Here is a 17,369-nt window from a genome sequence, read left to right on the forward strand (position 1 = left end):
TTAACTAAAATTCATTAAAAATCATTTTAATTTCCTCTGAAGAAAACAAAGGTGCTTGATACACTTGTCATTCCAAGAGCTGTCGAGTTTGTTGTAATGTATACAGGGTCTCTCTTATAAACCCAGACCGTCCAGCGGTGTTTCTCCTCTGCGAAACCTAAGCAGTTGTACGGGAGGCGCGCCTAGTTCTCGACCTTGCAAGGAGCCTGCACGTGTTGGACCTAGCATCAATAGCCAGTAATGAATCTCGGCTGTTAACATGGTGTGAGGCAGTGATCATTGAAACAACGTATTTTAGTATGTAAAAGTTATTTTAAGTACGAGTCGGCTCGATGGGGACGCGATACATTTGTTCAGCAATTTCCTGGTGAAGTGCCACCTTCATGAGCATAGATTCACGTAATTGTAAATGACATTGGTGCGAATCTTGAAGGTCACCAAATAAATTGCACACAAAATTAGCCCAAGTAGGGGTTTTGCTTTCTTCTGCACGCAGAGCTACAAAGATGTTGCACATCAAACAGTACAGGTTTACACGGGCCCATTTTTTGAAACCTGCTGATCCAGCAACAAGAGTATTCGACACACAGCTTGTGGTCTTTTCGGATGAGGCCTGGTTTCATCTTAATGGTCATGGAACAGTCATAACTCTTGCTATTGGAGTGCAGAAAATCCTTATGGTTTTTATGAAGTCCCGCATTATGAAGGATGACACTTCCAGCATCTTTTATAAGATAACATTGTATACACGCTTAAACGAGGGCGGCCGCGCGCGACCTAAGTTGGGCTGAGACAGCTGCTGTAGCGCAAACATCGTGCGCTCAGTCTGGGTTTATAAGAGGGGCCCTGTAGATGTATCTTAGTACAGGCATGTGTAAAACTGCTTCCATGAAACTGGGTGCAAACTAAAAGCTACTGAGGAAAATCTCCAGTATTGAGACTATCAACTTCTGCTTCCCTGGTTTTTCTTTGTTCTGTTATTGCAATCTTCCTTTTATATTCAATGTTTAGTCTGCCTCCCTTGTTATTTTAATCTTGCAAATCTGTTACAAAAAAAAATATTATATAGGAAGATAGCATGAAAAGGCTAAATACAATGGCAGGTCAGTGTGGAAATCGGAGACAAGGATGAACGGGAGAGCACAAAAGAAAAAGTACAATCTCCTAGTCTTCACATAGATTCTCTCCTGATCAATTCCTGATTCATCTACTCTTCTCTCTTCTCAGCCTGCAGCAAGTTAATTTCTAATTCCCATTTTTATCAAGAAGCAGAGCGTACACACATGATGGATGTTGATTCCTCATCTTTATCCTTTTATCTCTTTGCTCTTTGTTTATCCAGCTCTCCTCTTTTCCTTCACTTCACACATCAAAACTGAAGACCTCAAGGTCCTCAATGAGTTTTAACCCTCTTAGTGCCAGAGTCTCTGTCAGCGATCCTCACAATATAAAGGAAACTTGCCAGCATTGTTCTGAGAGACGCTTGGTTTCTTTATGCTTTTCAAGTCTTCTAGACTGAAAATGGTACCTACACTTGTAATTAAACTGTAATGTCTAAAGTTAACTAATATTAAGGAGGCTAAATTAACTCTGTTCATGAAATCTTGATAAAATGGGATGTTGGTGTGAATGCTTAATGGTACATGTAAAGTTAAAACATATGTTGGAGTTCAATGACCTGCATTGTGAACCTGTAGGTGAAATATGATAAAATAAAGTATTGATTAGATGGAAGCTTTCTTTTCATTGTAATTGTGGTAATTGTCCGAGGCAAAATCGGCACTTGATTCGTCGCCAAGTTCGGAATCACTGTGCACGAAGTCTGTAATCACTCGCCAGTAATCACCTATAAGGCTGTTTATTTTTGTCATCATTTGTGTTTACTTGTGTGATTGCCATTATTGGCATAGTTTTTCAATATGCTAGATTTTAGAATTTTGGATTTTTGGCACCCCTGCAGTTAATTTTAGAACAAACAAAATGAGTTTCTTGGTTCTTGTATTATGTATGTGTGCCTTCCAGTGTTCGTTTTTACTCCATTTGTAAGTGTGTGGCAATAGGAATAATAAAAATACTTCCAACTTTTATGTTCCAGAATAAATTCTTTTAATTAATTAATTAATTAATTAATGAATAACTAAAAAGGTATTCTCAGAAGAACGACAACAAAGATCAGATAGAATGAAGAAATACTGGAAGATCAGAAAAGAATAAAACATATCATAGAAGACAGGACAGAATTTGACTACAGTGGTCCAATGCAGTCATAAAAGCACAATAATAATAATAATAATAATAATAATAATAATAATAATAATAATAATAATATAATGTGAGGTATATATTTCATAATGATCTGTAAGTTATCCTGAATTTAGATTGTTTTTCACTCCCTGATGTAAGTTTTTCTTCCTTATCTTTAAAGGCAGATAAGTTACATTCTTTTTCATCAAAGCCTACATTTTCCATTAAAACAACCTGGCACTTTTCAACCATACCTTTATATTTTCACCTGACACTAAATGACAACTCTCCAGAGGAATTTGGAAAGTAGTCACAAGATAGGCAGTGGCTGAGAAGGAAAGGATGTAGAACAACTGGGCTTTGTGAAGAGAGAGCATAACATAACTATGTGAAGATTCTTTGTCTTTTCATTTTTTCCTGTTTGTCCTTCTTCCACACTGATGTGTCATGTTTATCCTGTTGTCTGCTCCTTCTCATGTGACTATCTTTTTGTATATGATATTTCACTTAGTAGTTCCTTTCTTTTACTTAGAAAGTGAAATACAATGTTTTGTGGTGTATGTACACTACTGTCCTAAGTGAATTCAACGTTTGTGCAAAGTAGTTTTGAGATAATTGACATTTTAGATTTTGAGCTGTTTTATCTTACACTATAAGCAAATATGCAGTTTCCTATGCATTTGCTAGTAAATGATGTACCCAAGGAAATCCAGGATAGGACATTTTGGCTATATTTTAAGTTATTGAAAACGGCAATATTTTAACATAGCCAAACAAAATATGGCTAATATCTCAAGTTTGGTTGTAGATACATTCATTCGGCTGTGAAAAATTGTTGAACCCACATAGTACACTTCTCTCTCTCTCTCTCTCTCTCAAAAACTCAAATTTTGCAGATACAGTGAATTTGCTTAGGAGGGCAATGCAGTAATGTATTGTATATTATTGTTCAGGCCATAATGGTATTGTGGCTCTTGTATGTGTTGCTGCAATACAGAATTCAAAATTAGGATTTTTACTTATTTTTATTTTTATCATAACAAAAATGCTGGAAATTACATTTTGTAAACTTCAACTTCTCTGTGCATGTACTAATATAAATGCTTTGTTTTAACAATTTTTTTATATACAGTGCTATAAACTGAAACCCTGAACCAGTTGTGTACTTTACATGCAGGTATTCTAGAGCAGTCAGCTCCCCAGTCCTCGTTCAGTAGTATTTGGTCAGCTTCATATATGAAGTGTGCTTTGGCAACCCCGATATCTTGTTATAAACTTTGTCATGTTTTTCATGTTACTGCATTGTGTTCTGTTGTCAGTACCTTATTTTTTGAAGCTCATTTGAAGTGATGAGTCAATTGAATAATCATTGGCTGAAGCAACACAAACCAACTCGCTCTGAGCTGCTCCTCGAGAAAGTGCTTGTATACTGCGCACAGCAAAGGGCGAAAGATACCCAAAGTAGTGGAATGCTTTAACTTTGCTCTTCCACTCAACAAGTCGGAAGAACGTGCTGCTACTTCTATGGGAAAACTAGCAGCAGTACCTGTTGTTGACGAGACAGTCGTTCTAGAATGTGCAAAATTATTTAACTCTCTAGCTGCTTTTCGCCAATATTCAGTCATACTGTTTTATTCGAGATGCAGCAGAGACGAATCGTATCACAACAACAGTTAATGTAATGTTATTGTTGATCAGTTTTATGAGCTTTCAATACTGTAGGCCTTCCCATTTAGTTTTCTTCCAACTCGAGGATAGAGCATCTAACGTAAAGGCAGTCCTTTCTTTCACAACTCCCTCTTGTTTTATTCCAGCGATCGTTCCTTTACAATTTTTTCTCATTTTTAATAATCTTCATATTTTTCCTTGCCGTTACCATGTGGTTTTACACCTTAAGACAGTCATGACAAAAAACATTGCACACAATTAAACAATATTTCCATCTTAACAATGTTTCGCATTGATGTGGACCAAATAAGTCTAAATTCATTATTCTATTAAAACTGTATGACAAATGTTTGGAACTTATGTACTCTATAATTTTATTATGTAATACTTTTCGATAGGACAAATATCATCGTCATAATTTACTAAAGGCAATGCCTTGTCGCTGTAGCCACATCTGACGATCTTTTGCTAGCCTCTTCATGTTGCTATATGAACCACTTGCCAGTTCACTGACGGAGTTCTTGATGTATGGCATCCTTGGTCGTCCCCTGGGTCTCTTTACCAGTACTTTTTCCTTCATTGATGGTTTGGAGAAGAGTCATGTCTCAGTACGTGTCCAAGGAACTGTTTTCCTCACCTTCATCGTATTTAAAAACATTGATCTTCCTTTACGTTATTTAAAACAGCCATTTTTTTATCTGTCCAACTTGTTTTTGTAATTCTTCTCCAAAACCACATTTCAGCAGCCTCAAGTTAAAAAAATTGTAATAAAAAATTATAAATTATTTACAAAATGAAATTTTAAGCACCTTTCCCTAAACTACCCTTTCATCCAGCATGAATAAAAATTATAACCTTGACTGTAGCACGTTATTCCCAGACTTTACATACCTCATTCACTCTGTAGGCTTCTGAGGGACGTGAAGTTCCTGTGCCGATCTCGCAATCCTCTTCCATCCTTTTCGATCTTGAGCCTGCTCTTCCTAGTTATCAATTGGGAGGGTCCGGCATACCTTGTTGATCTCCTTCCAGGTGCTTCGGGGTCTGCCTGAACGTCTTTTCCCATTAGGAGATCCTTTGTATAGATCTACTGGTGCTCACTTATCCTGCATCGTCAGTACATGTCCAGCCCAGCGCAGTCTGTTGGATTCTATCACACCCATTATAGCATATTGTTGAGAGAGGGTGTAAATCTCATAATTAGATCTTTTCTGCCAGCTTTGAGAGTGAGGATCGAACCATGGGCCAAATATTTTTCTATAAACTTTATTCTCAAATACTTGCAACTGCTGCTGCTCTTTCTTGGTTATAGTCCATGTCTCGGAACCATACAGATGTACTGGTCGAATGATTGTATTGTAGATAATCATTTTTGCATTTCTTGTTAAAATTTTGGAGCCTAATATAGGGCTCATAGAGTAAAATGCCTTATTTGTGTTCTTAATTCTACCTTGGTGTTCCTATCGCCTTCTGTTTTGCTCATAGATTAATACACCAAGGAATTTAAACTCCTCCACTCTTTTAAATATGTACTTCCCAATCTTCAAAGGCAATCTGTCAACTTCCTCATGATTTGATCTCTGTACAACCTTGTAATGTCTTTTTATCATTTACCCGTAAGCCAATTTTTGCTGCCATTTCCTCTAGTTCCACAAATAACTGCCTAATTTCTAATTCAGTGTGGCCAATAAGAACAATATCATCCACATATGCAAGGACTTTTATGTTGTCTCCCCTATATCATGCCAGCAGGTACAAGAGCTAATTTCCTGATAATCTTCTCCAACGCAGTGTTGATTAGAAGAGGAGATAGTGCATCCCCTTATCTCAAACCAGTTTTATTCTGGAAGAACTTGATTTTCTGCCCTTGAGCAAAACACAGCTAACATTACCATCCATAGTCAGTTTGCACATGTTAATTTTATGGGAAAGCCAAACTTCATCATGATGTTCGACAGCCCGTCTCTATGGATTGAATCGTATGCCTGGAAGAAATCTATAAAGAGGTAATGAACAGGCTCCTTGTGTTCCCACACGTTATCATTAATAGTCTTAATTGCAAGTATGTTGTGTAGTGGATCTCTTACTACGAAAACCGTTCTGATAGTCCCCCAATAACATTTTCAACAAATGGTTTTAAACGCTGTAAAAGAATAAGACAGAATTTTGTAGGCCGTGTTTACAAGAGGCCGGCCCCGTGATGTAGAGGTAGTCTGCCTGCCTATTACCCGGAGGCCCCGGGTTCGATTCCCGGCTGGGTCAGGGATTTTTACGTGGACCTGAGGGCTGGTTTGAGGTTCATTCAGCCTACGTGATTAGAATTGAGGAGCTATCTTGTCAGTGAGATGGCGGCCCCGGTCTAGGAAGCCAAGAATAACGACCGAGAGGCTTCGTCGTGCTGACCACACGGCACCTCATAATCTGCAGGCCTTCGGGCTGAGCAGCGGTCGCTTGGTAGGCCAAGGCCCTTCAGTGGCTGTAGTGCCAGGGGGAGGGGTGTTTATAAGAGATATACCACGATAATTCTGCTGAAGTTCTTCCGTATCCCCTCCTTTACGAATTGGGACAATAAGTGATTCCTGCCATTCTTTTGGAATAACTTCATCGTGCCATATGATCTTATATATGTATTTGTCATTTTCTCCACCATATTTAATAAGCTCAGCAGGATTGTTGCCCTACCTGAGGCTTTATTGTTTTTTAAACATATAATACTTTGTAATACCTTGATATGATGGCTCTGGTATTTGTTCTTCTGATGGGAAACTAGATGGTTTACCAATATAGATTTCTGGATCATCACAATTCAGCAAGGAATCGAAGTACTGCTTACAGTAATTTAATAATTTGTCCTGATCATTAATTAAATTTCCAGATTTCTCTCATAATACTTGATTTTGGGTGATTTCAATGAAAAAGTTGGAAAGGAAGAAATTTTTCTGCCAACAATAGGAAAGGAAAGTCTGCATGACGAAAGCAGGGATAATGCCATTAGACTAATCAATTTTGCTACATCCACAAACATGTTTAGCATAGCATAAATTAGTAAAATAGCCTATAGTTTTTTCAAATACTCTTTCTATAAGTTGAATAGTTCATTGTAGTTAAGGTTTTATTTACATCCATGCATTGGTTAGTGTATAGTTCGTCTGTATAACCTCTCTGTGCAGATCGAGAAAGACAAGCAACAAGAATGTGACAGTGTGTTCCCATTGTAGGCCATAATGATAGGACCTGGACAGGCAAGTCAGAAGAGTTTATTGATTTTATGGAGAAAGATAATGTTGCCATGATTGGAATGAATGAGGTCAAATGGAAGGGAAAGGGAGTGTGTTGAGTGGATACATCCTATACTGGAGAGGAGGAGGTGAGGCAAAGAATAGTGAGTCATGAAAAAGGCCTGGCTGAATATGCTAAGGTAGACTACGTTAGTGACAGAATGAGTTCTACTCAGGACGGAAGGAGTGAGAGACTTGGAGTTTATACAACCCAAAGAAAAACTGGAATTTTTGGAGGTACTCATGGAAATAATCACAGACGTGGAAGTTATAGTCACAGAAGACCTCAAAGCGCAGGTTGGAACTTAACGGAATTGGGAAAGAAGTAGTGATTGGTCCTTTTGAATACGTAAAAAAGAAACGGTGAGAGAGATAGAGAAATGGAGTGCTTGTAGGTAACGCTTTATTTAGGAAGAATAGTAGAAAGATCTCTAGATACAGCTAGGGTGAAAGGAGGACAAAAACAGTTACAGTAGAACCTCGATAATTCAAAATCGGTTAATTCAAAATCCCACCTAATTCGAAGAAGCTCTTGTTCCCGGAAACGTGAGGTACGGTTTTGCATGTTATGTAAATTAATTCTAAATACTCGTCATTCAAAGAACAATGTCTGTCCCAGTAATGAAATTGACTTAAATCAAAACTACCTTTATGGTATTTTACACAGTAATATAAATTCAAAATTTATCCAGGTTGTGATAGAACTAGTCTTCCCAAACGTGCTGGGGTAGCTTTCCGTACTTTCACTCACTTCTGGTGTGTCTGCAGTGTGCTTCATATTTGCTAAGTTAGAGTAAAATCGTAATTCTTTTGTATTCAGCGTTTTAAGGAACGCCACAATATCACGTAGCAGGCAGTGTGCAGACAAGCAGAGTCCGGGAACAATTCGTACACACTGAACAATATTGTCAGTGCTGATGAAACAGCATGGTCATTTTTAATGCCGAGCCCGAACGGACTTAGTTTTAAAGGAGAGTAGTGCCAGTCAGGAAATAGTACAAGGCTGGGGATTATTGTACTGTGTTACAGTGTACACGGAAGTGAGTGACTTCCTCCCCTAGTCATAAGGAAGTTTGATAAGCTACGATGTTTTAAGGGCGTCGGGCATTTTCTGTGCTAGCACAAGGCATCTAAAAAAAATGCGAAGAGTACAGTAATACAAAAAATAATGCATTTGCACAGGGGAGCTAGCATAATTTGTCCTTGTCTTTGAATCGTGTGTGTTTTCTTTCATTGCATGAGGTTATGTTTGCCAGTGATTTATCCAAGTGCATTATTTGAATACTGTAAATGCACCTTGTTGGATACATTTCGGAAATAGTTTTTTTCCATGGCATTTGAAAAGTTTAAACTGTGAATCAATGTGATTGCATGCATGATGGCTCTTGGAATACTTTGACGCGGCAAGGGTTTCTGAATTACGAGAGAGAAGTACCCTGGCAGGAAATTGTACAGGGTTAGTCACTGTACTGTGTTGTAATGCAGAGGAAAGCGAGAGACTTTCTCTCCTTGTCATAAGAAAATTTGATAATCCACTATGTTTTAAGGGCATCGGATACTTTTTGTGCAAGTACAGGACCTCTCATCACAGTACGGTAATCCAATGAATAAAAGACGTGCACAGGGGAGACAGCATAGATTTCTCATCTAGTCTTTTTTCCATGGCATTTGAAAGATTTAAACTGTGAAACAAGGTTTATTGCATGCAGTAACGGGTCTTCAAATATTTTGACATGGCAAGGGTTGGCATTTCTGAATAACGAGTTGGCTGTTAATTCGAAATTACTTAATTCAAAGTCTGATTTTTGCGTTCCAACGACTTTGAATTAACAAGGTTTTACTGTATTTTTTCGGTTGAGAAAATAAATCGTAAACAGTTAATGGATGTAACGGCACTACCAGGTGATGAGTTTGATGGAGACCACAGAGTAGTGTTAGTAAAATTGTGCGAGTAAAAGAAATAAGACAGAAAAAAAAAAAAAAAAAAGTATGGAAATTATAAGATAAAGGATGTCAGGAGGACTTAACACAGGAGAATAGCCCAAATTTAAAATTGCATTTGTAAGCTGTGAGAAGGTTTGTGGCAGAACTTTGGCAAGAGTGACGGAAAAGGAGACACCTGAGTGGAATGGAAAGATGGAGGTTGTTAAACAAAAGAAGAAAGCATGGTAGGAATGGAATAAATAGGAAAGAAGGACATAAGATTAAGTATCAGGAAATTAAAAGTGTAAATAAGTGGTAAATGAGGTAAAGAAGAAATTTGGGAGAGATTCACACAGGAGTTTTGAGAACGATGTAAATGGTGGAAAAAGGATATTGTATGCATTGATAAAAAATAAATGAAAAAAAATCTACACATCAAGTGAAGGAAGAAAGTGGAAATACAGACCCACGGGTGATAAAGAATAGGTGGAAATGTTATTTTAATAAACTCTGAAAATGAGAAATGTTGCCATTTCAGTTTCTCTGTAGAGTTCATCTGATTTTGTCAGCACCGTGCCTTGAATATTCTCTTCTCTGGATGGTCTGAGATTACCAAGTGAGTTTGCCATGTGGTTGGGGCGTGCAGCTGTGAGCTTGCATTTGGGAGGTAGTAGGTTTGAATCCCACTGTCGGCAGCCCTGAAGATTGTTTTCAGTGGTTTCCCATTTTCACACCAGGCAAATGCTGGCAAAGGCTGTAAGGCCACGGCCGCTTCCTTCCCACTCTAGCCCTTTTCTATCCCGTCGCCATAAGACCTATCTGTACCAGTGCGCTGTAAACCCAGTTGAAAAAAAAAGTAAATTTAGTTCCATCCCTTTCTGATTCAATTATTCTTCCCAGATTAACTTATTTACCATTTGATGGTCATGCTCTGTCATTCGCATAACCATCCCAGTTAAACCTTTGGCAAATTTAGATACCTGCTACAATCACGTTCCTTTCACTGTTTCCCACATAGCTGATTATCTTATCAAATAATCTTGCATCAGCATCCCCCTTTCTAGGTCTATACACCCTAAAAACATAAAGTTGTCTATCCATAGAGATGAGCCTTACACGTATTTCATGTTTGTTATCCTTAATGTTTTCATAGGTTACAAATTCATTCTTTTATCAGAATAAAAAATAAGCTCCCTCCCTCCATTGGAATCTATCCTGTCTCTGTGATAAACACTTCAGTTCTTCGAGAACTTTGCATCCATAATGTCGCTTCTTTTGAACTCTTTAAGTAATTCTGTTCCTTACTACAATACTTCTACTGTTGATATCGCTAACAACTTCATAGACAACCGGTGTTTCAGGAGGTGGTTTTTCCATGTGGTTGTGGTCCGTCATATATTGGCATGAAAAAAGGCTTGTTAGCACCAGGGTCAAAGAACACATCAGGTTATGTCAAGAATATTACTCTTTCATCCTCCACAGAATATGCTGTAAGCCCGAGTGCCATAGCAGGACATTTCTACAACACAGATCATCAGATCCTCTTTGACCAGGCGGGAGTCATCGCACATGTAAGAGACTTCTATGCTCGACTCGTGAGGGACGCTGCGCCCAAATAACATCAACAGGAAAGACTGCTTCAAGTTATCAAATACATGGAGACCTGTACTCCATAAATACAGGCATAACACCACCATGGCACAGTGCGACACATTCCATAAACTGTTGACAGAGAGCGGTGAATCAGTAACTTCACCCCCAACCACCGCAGCACAGTGCGATGATACCAGAGTCCAGTTAGTGAGGGGGGTCATGGATAGTATGGGGTCGCCACTTCCTTTTTTTAGGAATTTATGTGATCACTGTCAGAAGCAGACCTTCCATACCCTGATGAAGGGCAATGTAATTTGGTGGAAAGCTGGGCTTTTAGTAATAAATTAGTGGCTTTAATCCAGATAAAAATATTTAATTATTTAAGTCTTAAATCATCTTTATGGAAATGAAAGTGAAAACAGTCTATACGGAATGATTCTAATTAGGTATTGGGGGTACTTAATTAGTAACTGGAGGCAGAAAAGTTGGAAAATACTGGACTGAACGAAAACTGGTTTGTTTGCCTCCAAGAAACCTGACATGGCATTCCCACAGCAGTACTACAATCTCATTTACAACCTGTTAACCAGAAATTGGAAACAACCCTCCTATTAGTTTTTCCATAACAATACTATGCACACCAGGCAAATGCTGAGGCTGTACCTTAAAGCCATGGCCGCTTCCTTCCCACTCCTAGGCATTTCCTATCCCATCGTCGACATAAGACCTCTGTCGGTGTGACGTAAAGCAATATATATATATTTTTATTTATTTTTTATACTGTGTACGCTCCCATAAACACTGTAAAATGCTCAGCTATAAAAACTTCACTTAAGCAAACTTTGAGTACATGAAACTTCTCTCTGCCAGCTGTCTCTTCCTCCTAACCCAGTCATACCCCACTACTTTGAACTTCCCTCTGACAACAGTTGCAACAATGCAGTTTTCATGAACACTCCTATCCACCACTGTGTAAATATTAGCAGTATATTGCCTAGTGCATGTTATTTTACTGACAGACTTGGTCAGGCTGTACTTAGTTAGAATGATTTGCTCATGAAAACTGTGTTTCTGCATACCCGTAGTTTACCCTCATCACCGCCATGATGATGACGTGCTGACTTCTGCTGCAGGCAATATCACGCCCACTGTGGAGCTGAATGCGCTGGCCATGAAGAGGGGCGAGCCAGCTGTGTACACCTTTGTGGAATCGCCTCACGGTGGCGGCCCACAGCAACACAATCCCTATCTGCCCAATCCCAACCACTACTTCAATAACCGTGGCATGTATAACCAGGTGAGAATTATTTCTGTGTGTTAAGTGACTTCCAAGTTTTCTCACCTCAGATGCCCATCTCCAGCTTACCCTTCCTTGTGTTCTAGAACAATTTTGTCTTGATATGATCAGTGCTGTTGCATATTTGTCATTTTATTAATGGATGAGGAAGTTTCGGAATCTTCGGAGTTGGTGATTTATTAAAAATGGCTTTATTTCTTTTTTCAGTATTTTGTTTTATTTCCACATTCTATAAATTTTATTTTCAAAAACCACCCTCAGGCTGTGGTCCCAAAAAACAGACTGCAATCTGTAGTAGCTGCCTATTTACATTGTGCAGTGATGGAAAGGGCTTACTTTTGTGCAGCAAGATTCCTTGTGAAAATTCCTCTTGTTTCCAGGAATAATTTTTCTCTGCTTCTATTAGACACCGTTCAGTTTTTTACTGTCGTGGGTTGTTAAGAATTTTGTATGTTGGTATAAATAACAAGTGGATGATGTAAGGGGTATTCCTTTACCCCAGATTTGAGAATGAACAGGATTCTATTGATCTGATGGTAATCGGCAGTTTGGTAGTAGTTCTTGAGTGTGATATTAACACACATAGGTTATGCACCAAGCTACGTTTCATGAGCCTAGAGTTTTGTGATTTGTAGTTTTATCAAGCTCCTCAAAATGTTTGTAAAACAATAAGTTCTGTCTCGTCCAAGAATAGGGACATCACTTTTAGGTACGCGGAAGCCTTATCAGACTTTGCAAATCTAAAATTAAGAGTTAAGAGAACAAGGGAGAATGGACATAAAATAGGAGTTAGGATCTCGGCTGACTCGGCTGATTAGTGCTGTTTGGCTCAGGTAACTTTGTGTAGAGAACTATATTGCCTCTCGCAGCTTTGTTGTGCCCTGGCCAGCAACATTTGTACAGTGATTCATACTCAGTCGTACTATCAAACTGGTACAATATTGGCTCAGTGTACAACCGGTTTTGAGGATCAGGAACCACCCTTGTTACTTGAGCATCAGTTTTGTCATGTGTTGAACCACAGAAAAGAAAGTGTGTTTTGCGTTTAATTTTAGTAGCTGAGTGGACTGATGATGGAAATTGTGTAGCCGTTCTTAAAGTAGTGAAATCAGCTTGAGATTTTCACAACAGGTAAGAAGTTCAGATTAAGCAGGATGTTTGTGTACTGAACCGTCAGTTAGACTGGGACCACCACACACCAGGACGGAGTTTGGTCCAGTAGTGGAGACTTGAATTCAGCATAATCTTCGGGGAAAGCAAGCCGATGGTTCATGTAATAAACATTTCTGTGTGCTAAGAAGTATATCAAGAATATTACAGGAATATTTATTAAACCAACTATTCAATACATTCCACAATTTATGTGGAATGTATTGAATTTTTGCAGTCTCTTTATTTCCACTGTAAATTTGTAATTTGTGGAATGTATTGAATAGGTGGTTCAATAAATATTCCAGTCATATTCTTGATATAAAGTCACTTTCATTACAGAACAATTGAGAATAATAACTTGTAATGCTAAGAAGTAACACCATTACAGTTTTTTAGTAAAGAACAGATCACATTCTCACTCCACAGTTCAAGCAGCAGAGACGGCTATAATCAGACGGTCTTCTTCACAGATGAAAAGATTTTTGCAATTGAGGGATCTTTTAAACTTCTAAACTTATTCCTCAAGCTCATGAGACTTGAGAAAGCCCTTAGGATCATGAGGGATCGTCCTTTCTTTATCATTGTTTGGTGAGGAGTATCATATGACAGTACCGCCAAGCTCTACTTCTTCGAGAAAAACATGAATACCCTTCTATCAGGACACTGTGTTGGAGCTAGTTGGGAAGCCGTCAAGCTACATTTCTCCAGCTGAGTGGCTATCCAGCAGCCCTGACCTCAATCCATTAGACTAAATGCTATAGGCAGTTCTTAAAGGAATAGTGTGCAAGAAGAGAAACCCCCAAAATGATTGAATATTTAATGTTTGAAATACTTGCAACTAACATAATATGTTATAGGGAAATTAAAATATCTTTAAAATTGTGCTGGGATTATTGTATAACTTTATAATAGTATTTATGGTAGCACTATGTATATTTAATTAGTCACAAATGTTATGTTGCAGTGGCCATCAAAACTGTAATCCGCATTTGTAATATAATGTTCAAGATGTCAATCTTCCCTCTGAATATTTGATATTCTGATGATTTGTCCACCAATCATACTCGCCTATTCTAAGCCTAAACTTAAGCATGCATATCCCTTTCATTTTATTTTGTCATGTAGCTTTTATAATTGCAGCGTGTTTGCTTTTTTTTTTTTGCTCTGTTTGAATGAAAATGAGGTGTGATGGAAATGTGGTAGTTACCAGGTTGAGCTTCATGTATTCAGTCTAATTTGTTGAATTTAGTCAAAATGAGTAAGGAAGAGAGAAGGAAATTGCGAGACCACCTTGACTCTAGATTACCCTAACTAGAATGTAAAGCACACTACTTCAACCAGTAAACGGTGGTAATAACCTTTTGCAGTCTCTTGATTTCCACTGTCTTGGCCTGACAAATATGAGGCCTGTTCAGAAAATAACACGTGTGGGGACTTAAATTGCAACCTAGGTAGCTGTGCCTCCTTCGGAGTACACAACTTGGCAGTGATGTGTGAGCTGGCACTTCGGCTCGGTGGAGGCTCCAGATGTTTCTCCAATAAGTCGGTTTCCTAAAATTTTATTTCAAATATATCAAGAACTCAAGACAATGCCAGCGGTTCACAGTTTAGCCCTCCCAATGCATAACAGTGAAGTAAAAAAAATTGCTCTGAACACTTTCATATTTAACCTGACCTCTTGTGCGTTCTTTGGTCTCTGCAAATACTTTCCATCTCTCTCTCTCTCTCTTTTTTATTTATAAGCTGAAGTGAATGTTGGTACGCTGCTCGTAACATTCAGCCATCTCGACAGTTGCAACACCAACTGCACCTGTTGAGAGAGAACTAATTGTTCAAGAAATGCACTGCAAATAGCTTCTTCCTTTTTTTGAAAGGATAAGTGGTGTCAGATGAGGAATATGGACTAAGAAGGGAAGCAGCATTTATTCAGTGTAAGAGAGAAATGGAAAGGCTTCCCCATCACGTGGAAGATGTTACCAGGTCACCACTGCAAGATTTTAATAAGCCAATTTTAAATAGTTTTATTGTAACTTATTATGGCTTATTTTCCACTGCAGAAGACTCTAAAATGGGTTGAAATCTGTATGGATAATGTTAGATATATAATCTTCATAGATGTAATAGGCTATATTATGAAGTATGAATAGCATTGTTTACTTTTGAATTGGTCATTGAAGGGACTTGAAGCTGCCGCTTCCACAAGCAGGCAGTGAGACATAGAAAGCGAATACGGGCTGGTGCTTGAGAATGCTCATTGTTGCAATGTAGAACTGCTGTAGCACATCATCTCCTCTTGCATTTCAACGTCTTTTAACAAAATTGAGAAAGGATTATGACTAGGGAGCGGATTTTTATGTGCTAAAAATGTGAAAAATATTTATTTTTTTATGTGCTCAAAAACTTTTAAATGATTTTCCTTTAAATATAACTACTTATGCTCTAGAAGTAAATAAGTATAACGTTTTGTATTAGAATATGGTGCTACCAAACGTGCTCCTTAAGGCAAATTGGTGTCTGTGTATGGAAACGTGCAGTATGGTATATTAATTTTCGATATGCCAGAGTAGACATTATAAATCGCACCCTCAGAACAAGACTGTCGTAACTACCAAATCACTGTTTTAAGTAAATTGCGATAAAAGATTTCGAAATGCGCTTCAAAGTTCAGGGTTTTTAAGAAGAGACTAGAATTTTTTTACTCACACTTGTATATCAATCTGGCACCCGGAAATGTAACTGTTTACCTTCAATGTATAAAAATAAACAACAAACTATAGTTACAACAGTTTGTGTTGGTATATTGTTGAAATGAAAAAGTTACATCCGTCATACAATACGGTAGGAAATGCACAGAAGTGAGTTGAGACATCGTGAGGATTTAAATTGTGTTATTAAAGTGAATAATATTACAATTCATATGTTCTAATATTAAATGGGCTATAAATGCTTAAAATAAAAAGAATAAATAGTATTATAAAATTTAGTTTGTGAAACTGACAATGATGGGTAAAAAGCATAATACGCTCTTGGTATTATTTTTCCATCACACCATGACATTAGCTCTTTCTTCTTTTAAGCCACGATACACGGTTGGCGTGTGTAGGCAGGGTTTATTGGATGTGTTCGAGTTGACCTTTCCCTTTGACGGCCCCTAGTATTAATGAAATTGAACTTTTCGCACTCGAAGTCTGTCTTGTAGCATAGAGTATACTTCTGGCCCTTTTCAACTTTCAACACTCTAATTTCATTCCATTTGACTGATTCCCCTTTTATCACTGTAAAATACAACATCTTTACACTATATGGATTTGAGATAATCATAGACACAGGATGAAATTTTTATTGCTCCTTTCTTACCAGATGCTTCATTCCAAAGGTAGCAGTAACCTTTTGGTTTGCATTATCAAAAATTGTGAAATTGTGCTTTGAGATGGCAAATTATCGGTGTCAACATGCATCAGATGCGAGTTTGAAGCATTCACTTCTGCTCTCTCAATTGCACTAATACAACATTCGCCAGAAGAAATATGACATAGTAACAGTCGTCTACTTGGGAATGCACGTTTGCAATCTCGACAGGACGTCATTGCATCTGTATCGCTTTGTTGAATTTTACTCGCTACGCAATTGCAACTTGCCAGTGCCTTGGTACAATACTGTCTTTCTATAGAAAGCATAACACTGTCAACACTATACAGACAATAATAATGCGCCCCATACACGACGACTTACGACAGTTTGCCAGTATGTACCTCTACAAAACGTTCTACAGGAAGACTGTCGTAATAGTTATGACAGTTTATCAGTACCTATCAAAAACCTAAAAACTGTTGTTTGTGTATTTTGAATGGTATGGTATGACTTACAGTTACAACAGTTTTAATGTTCGATAGAGGACAAAATATCAGTTTTTAATGTGTTCGTAACTCAAAATTCAACTTTTGGGAGTTACGACTGTCTTGTTCCGAGGGTGCGAAAAATGGATATTTTTAAAAAAGGTAATGTTTTGGTTTAAATATGGCAAAAAGATACTTAACTTTGAAAAAATGGTACCAATTCGTACTCGCCCATCACACGCTGGAATATTAGTTGCTAGAAGTAGTCTCAGAATTGCAGTAAACAACAAAGGTCATCTCCAAATTGTCCATCACAAATGCATGCCGATTATCTCTAAAGAACTCCTTATACTGCGAAAACGATTGCTCCACATCACA

General features: G+C 38.0%; 1 protein-coding gene across 6 annotated transcripts in view; it reads left to right on the forward strand.

The window, feature by feature from the left end:
• stau (double-stranded RNA-binding protein Staufen) overlaps nt 1–17,369 on the forward strand; it is a 252,712-nt gene that overhangs the window by 111,681 nt on the left and 123,662 nt on the right. For 5 of the 6 annotated variants that reach the window (XM_067154523.2, XM_067154524.2, XM_067154527.2 and 2 more), the window contains one exon: nt 11,792–12,003. In XM_067154523.2, coding sequence (XP_067010624.2) covers nt 11,792–12,003 — 212 coding nt within the window. The remainder of the gene's footprint in view (nt 1–11,791; nt 12,004–17,369) is intronic. The other variant, XM_067154526.2, reaches the window with a different exon arrangement.

The sequence above is a fragment of the Anabrus simplex genome, chromosome 10 (assembly GCF_040414725.1).
Source record: "Anabrus simplex isolate iqAnaSimp1 chromosome 10, ASM4041472v1, whole genome shotgun sequence".
Taxonomy (NCBI): Eukaryota; Metazoa; Arthropoda; class Insecta; order Orthoptera; family Tettigoniidae; genus Anabrus; species Anabrus simplex.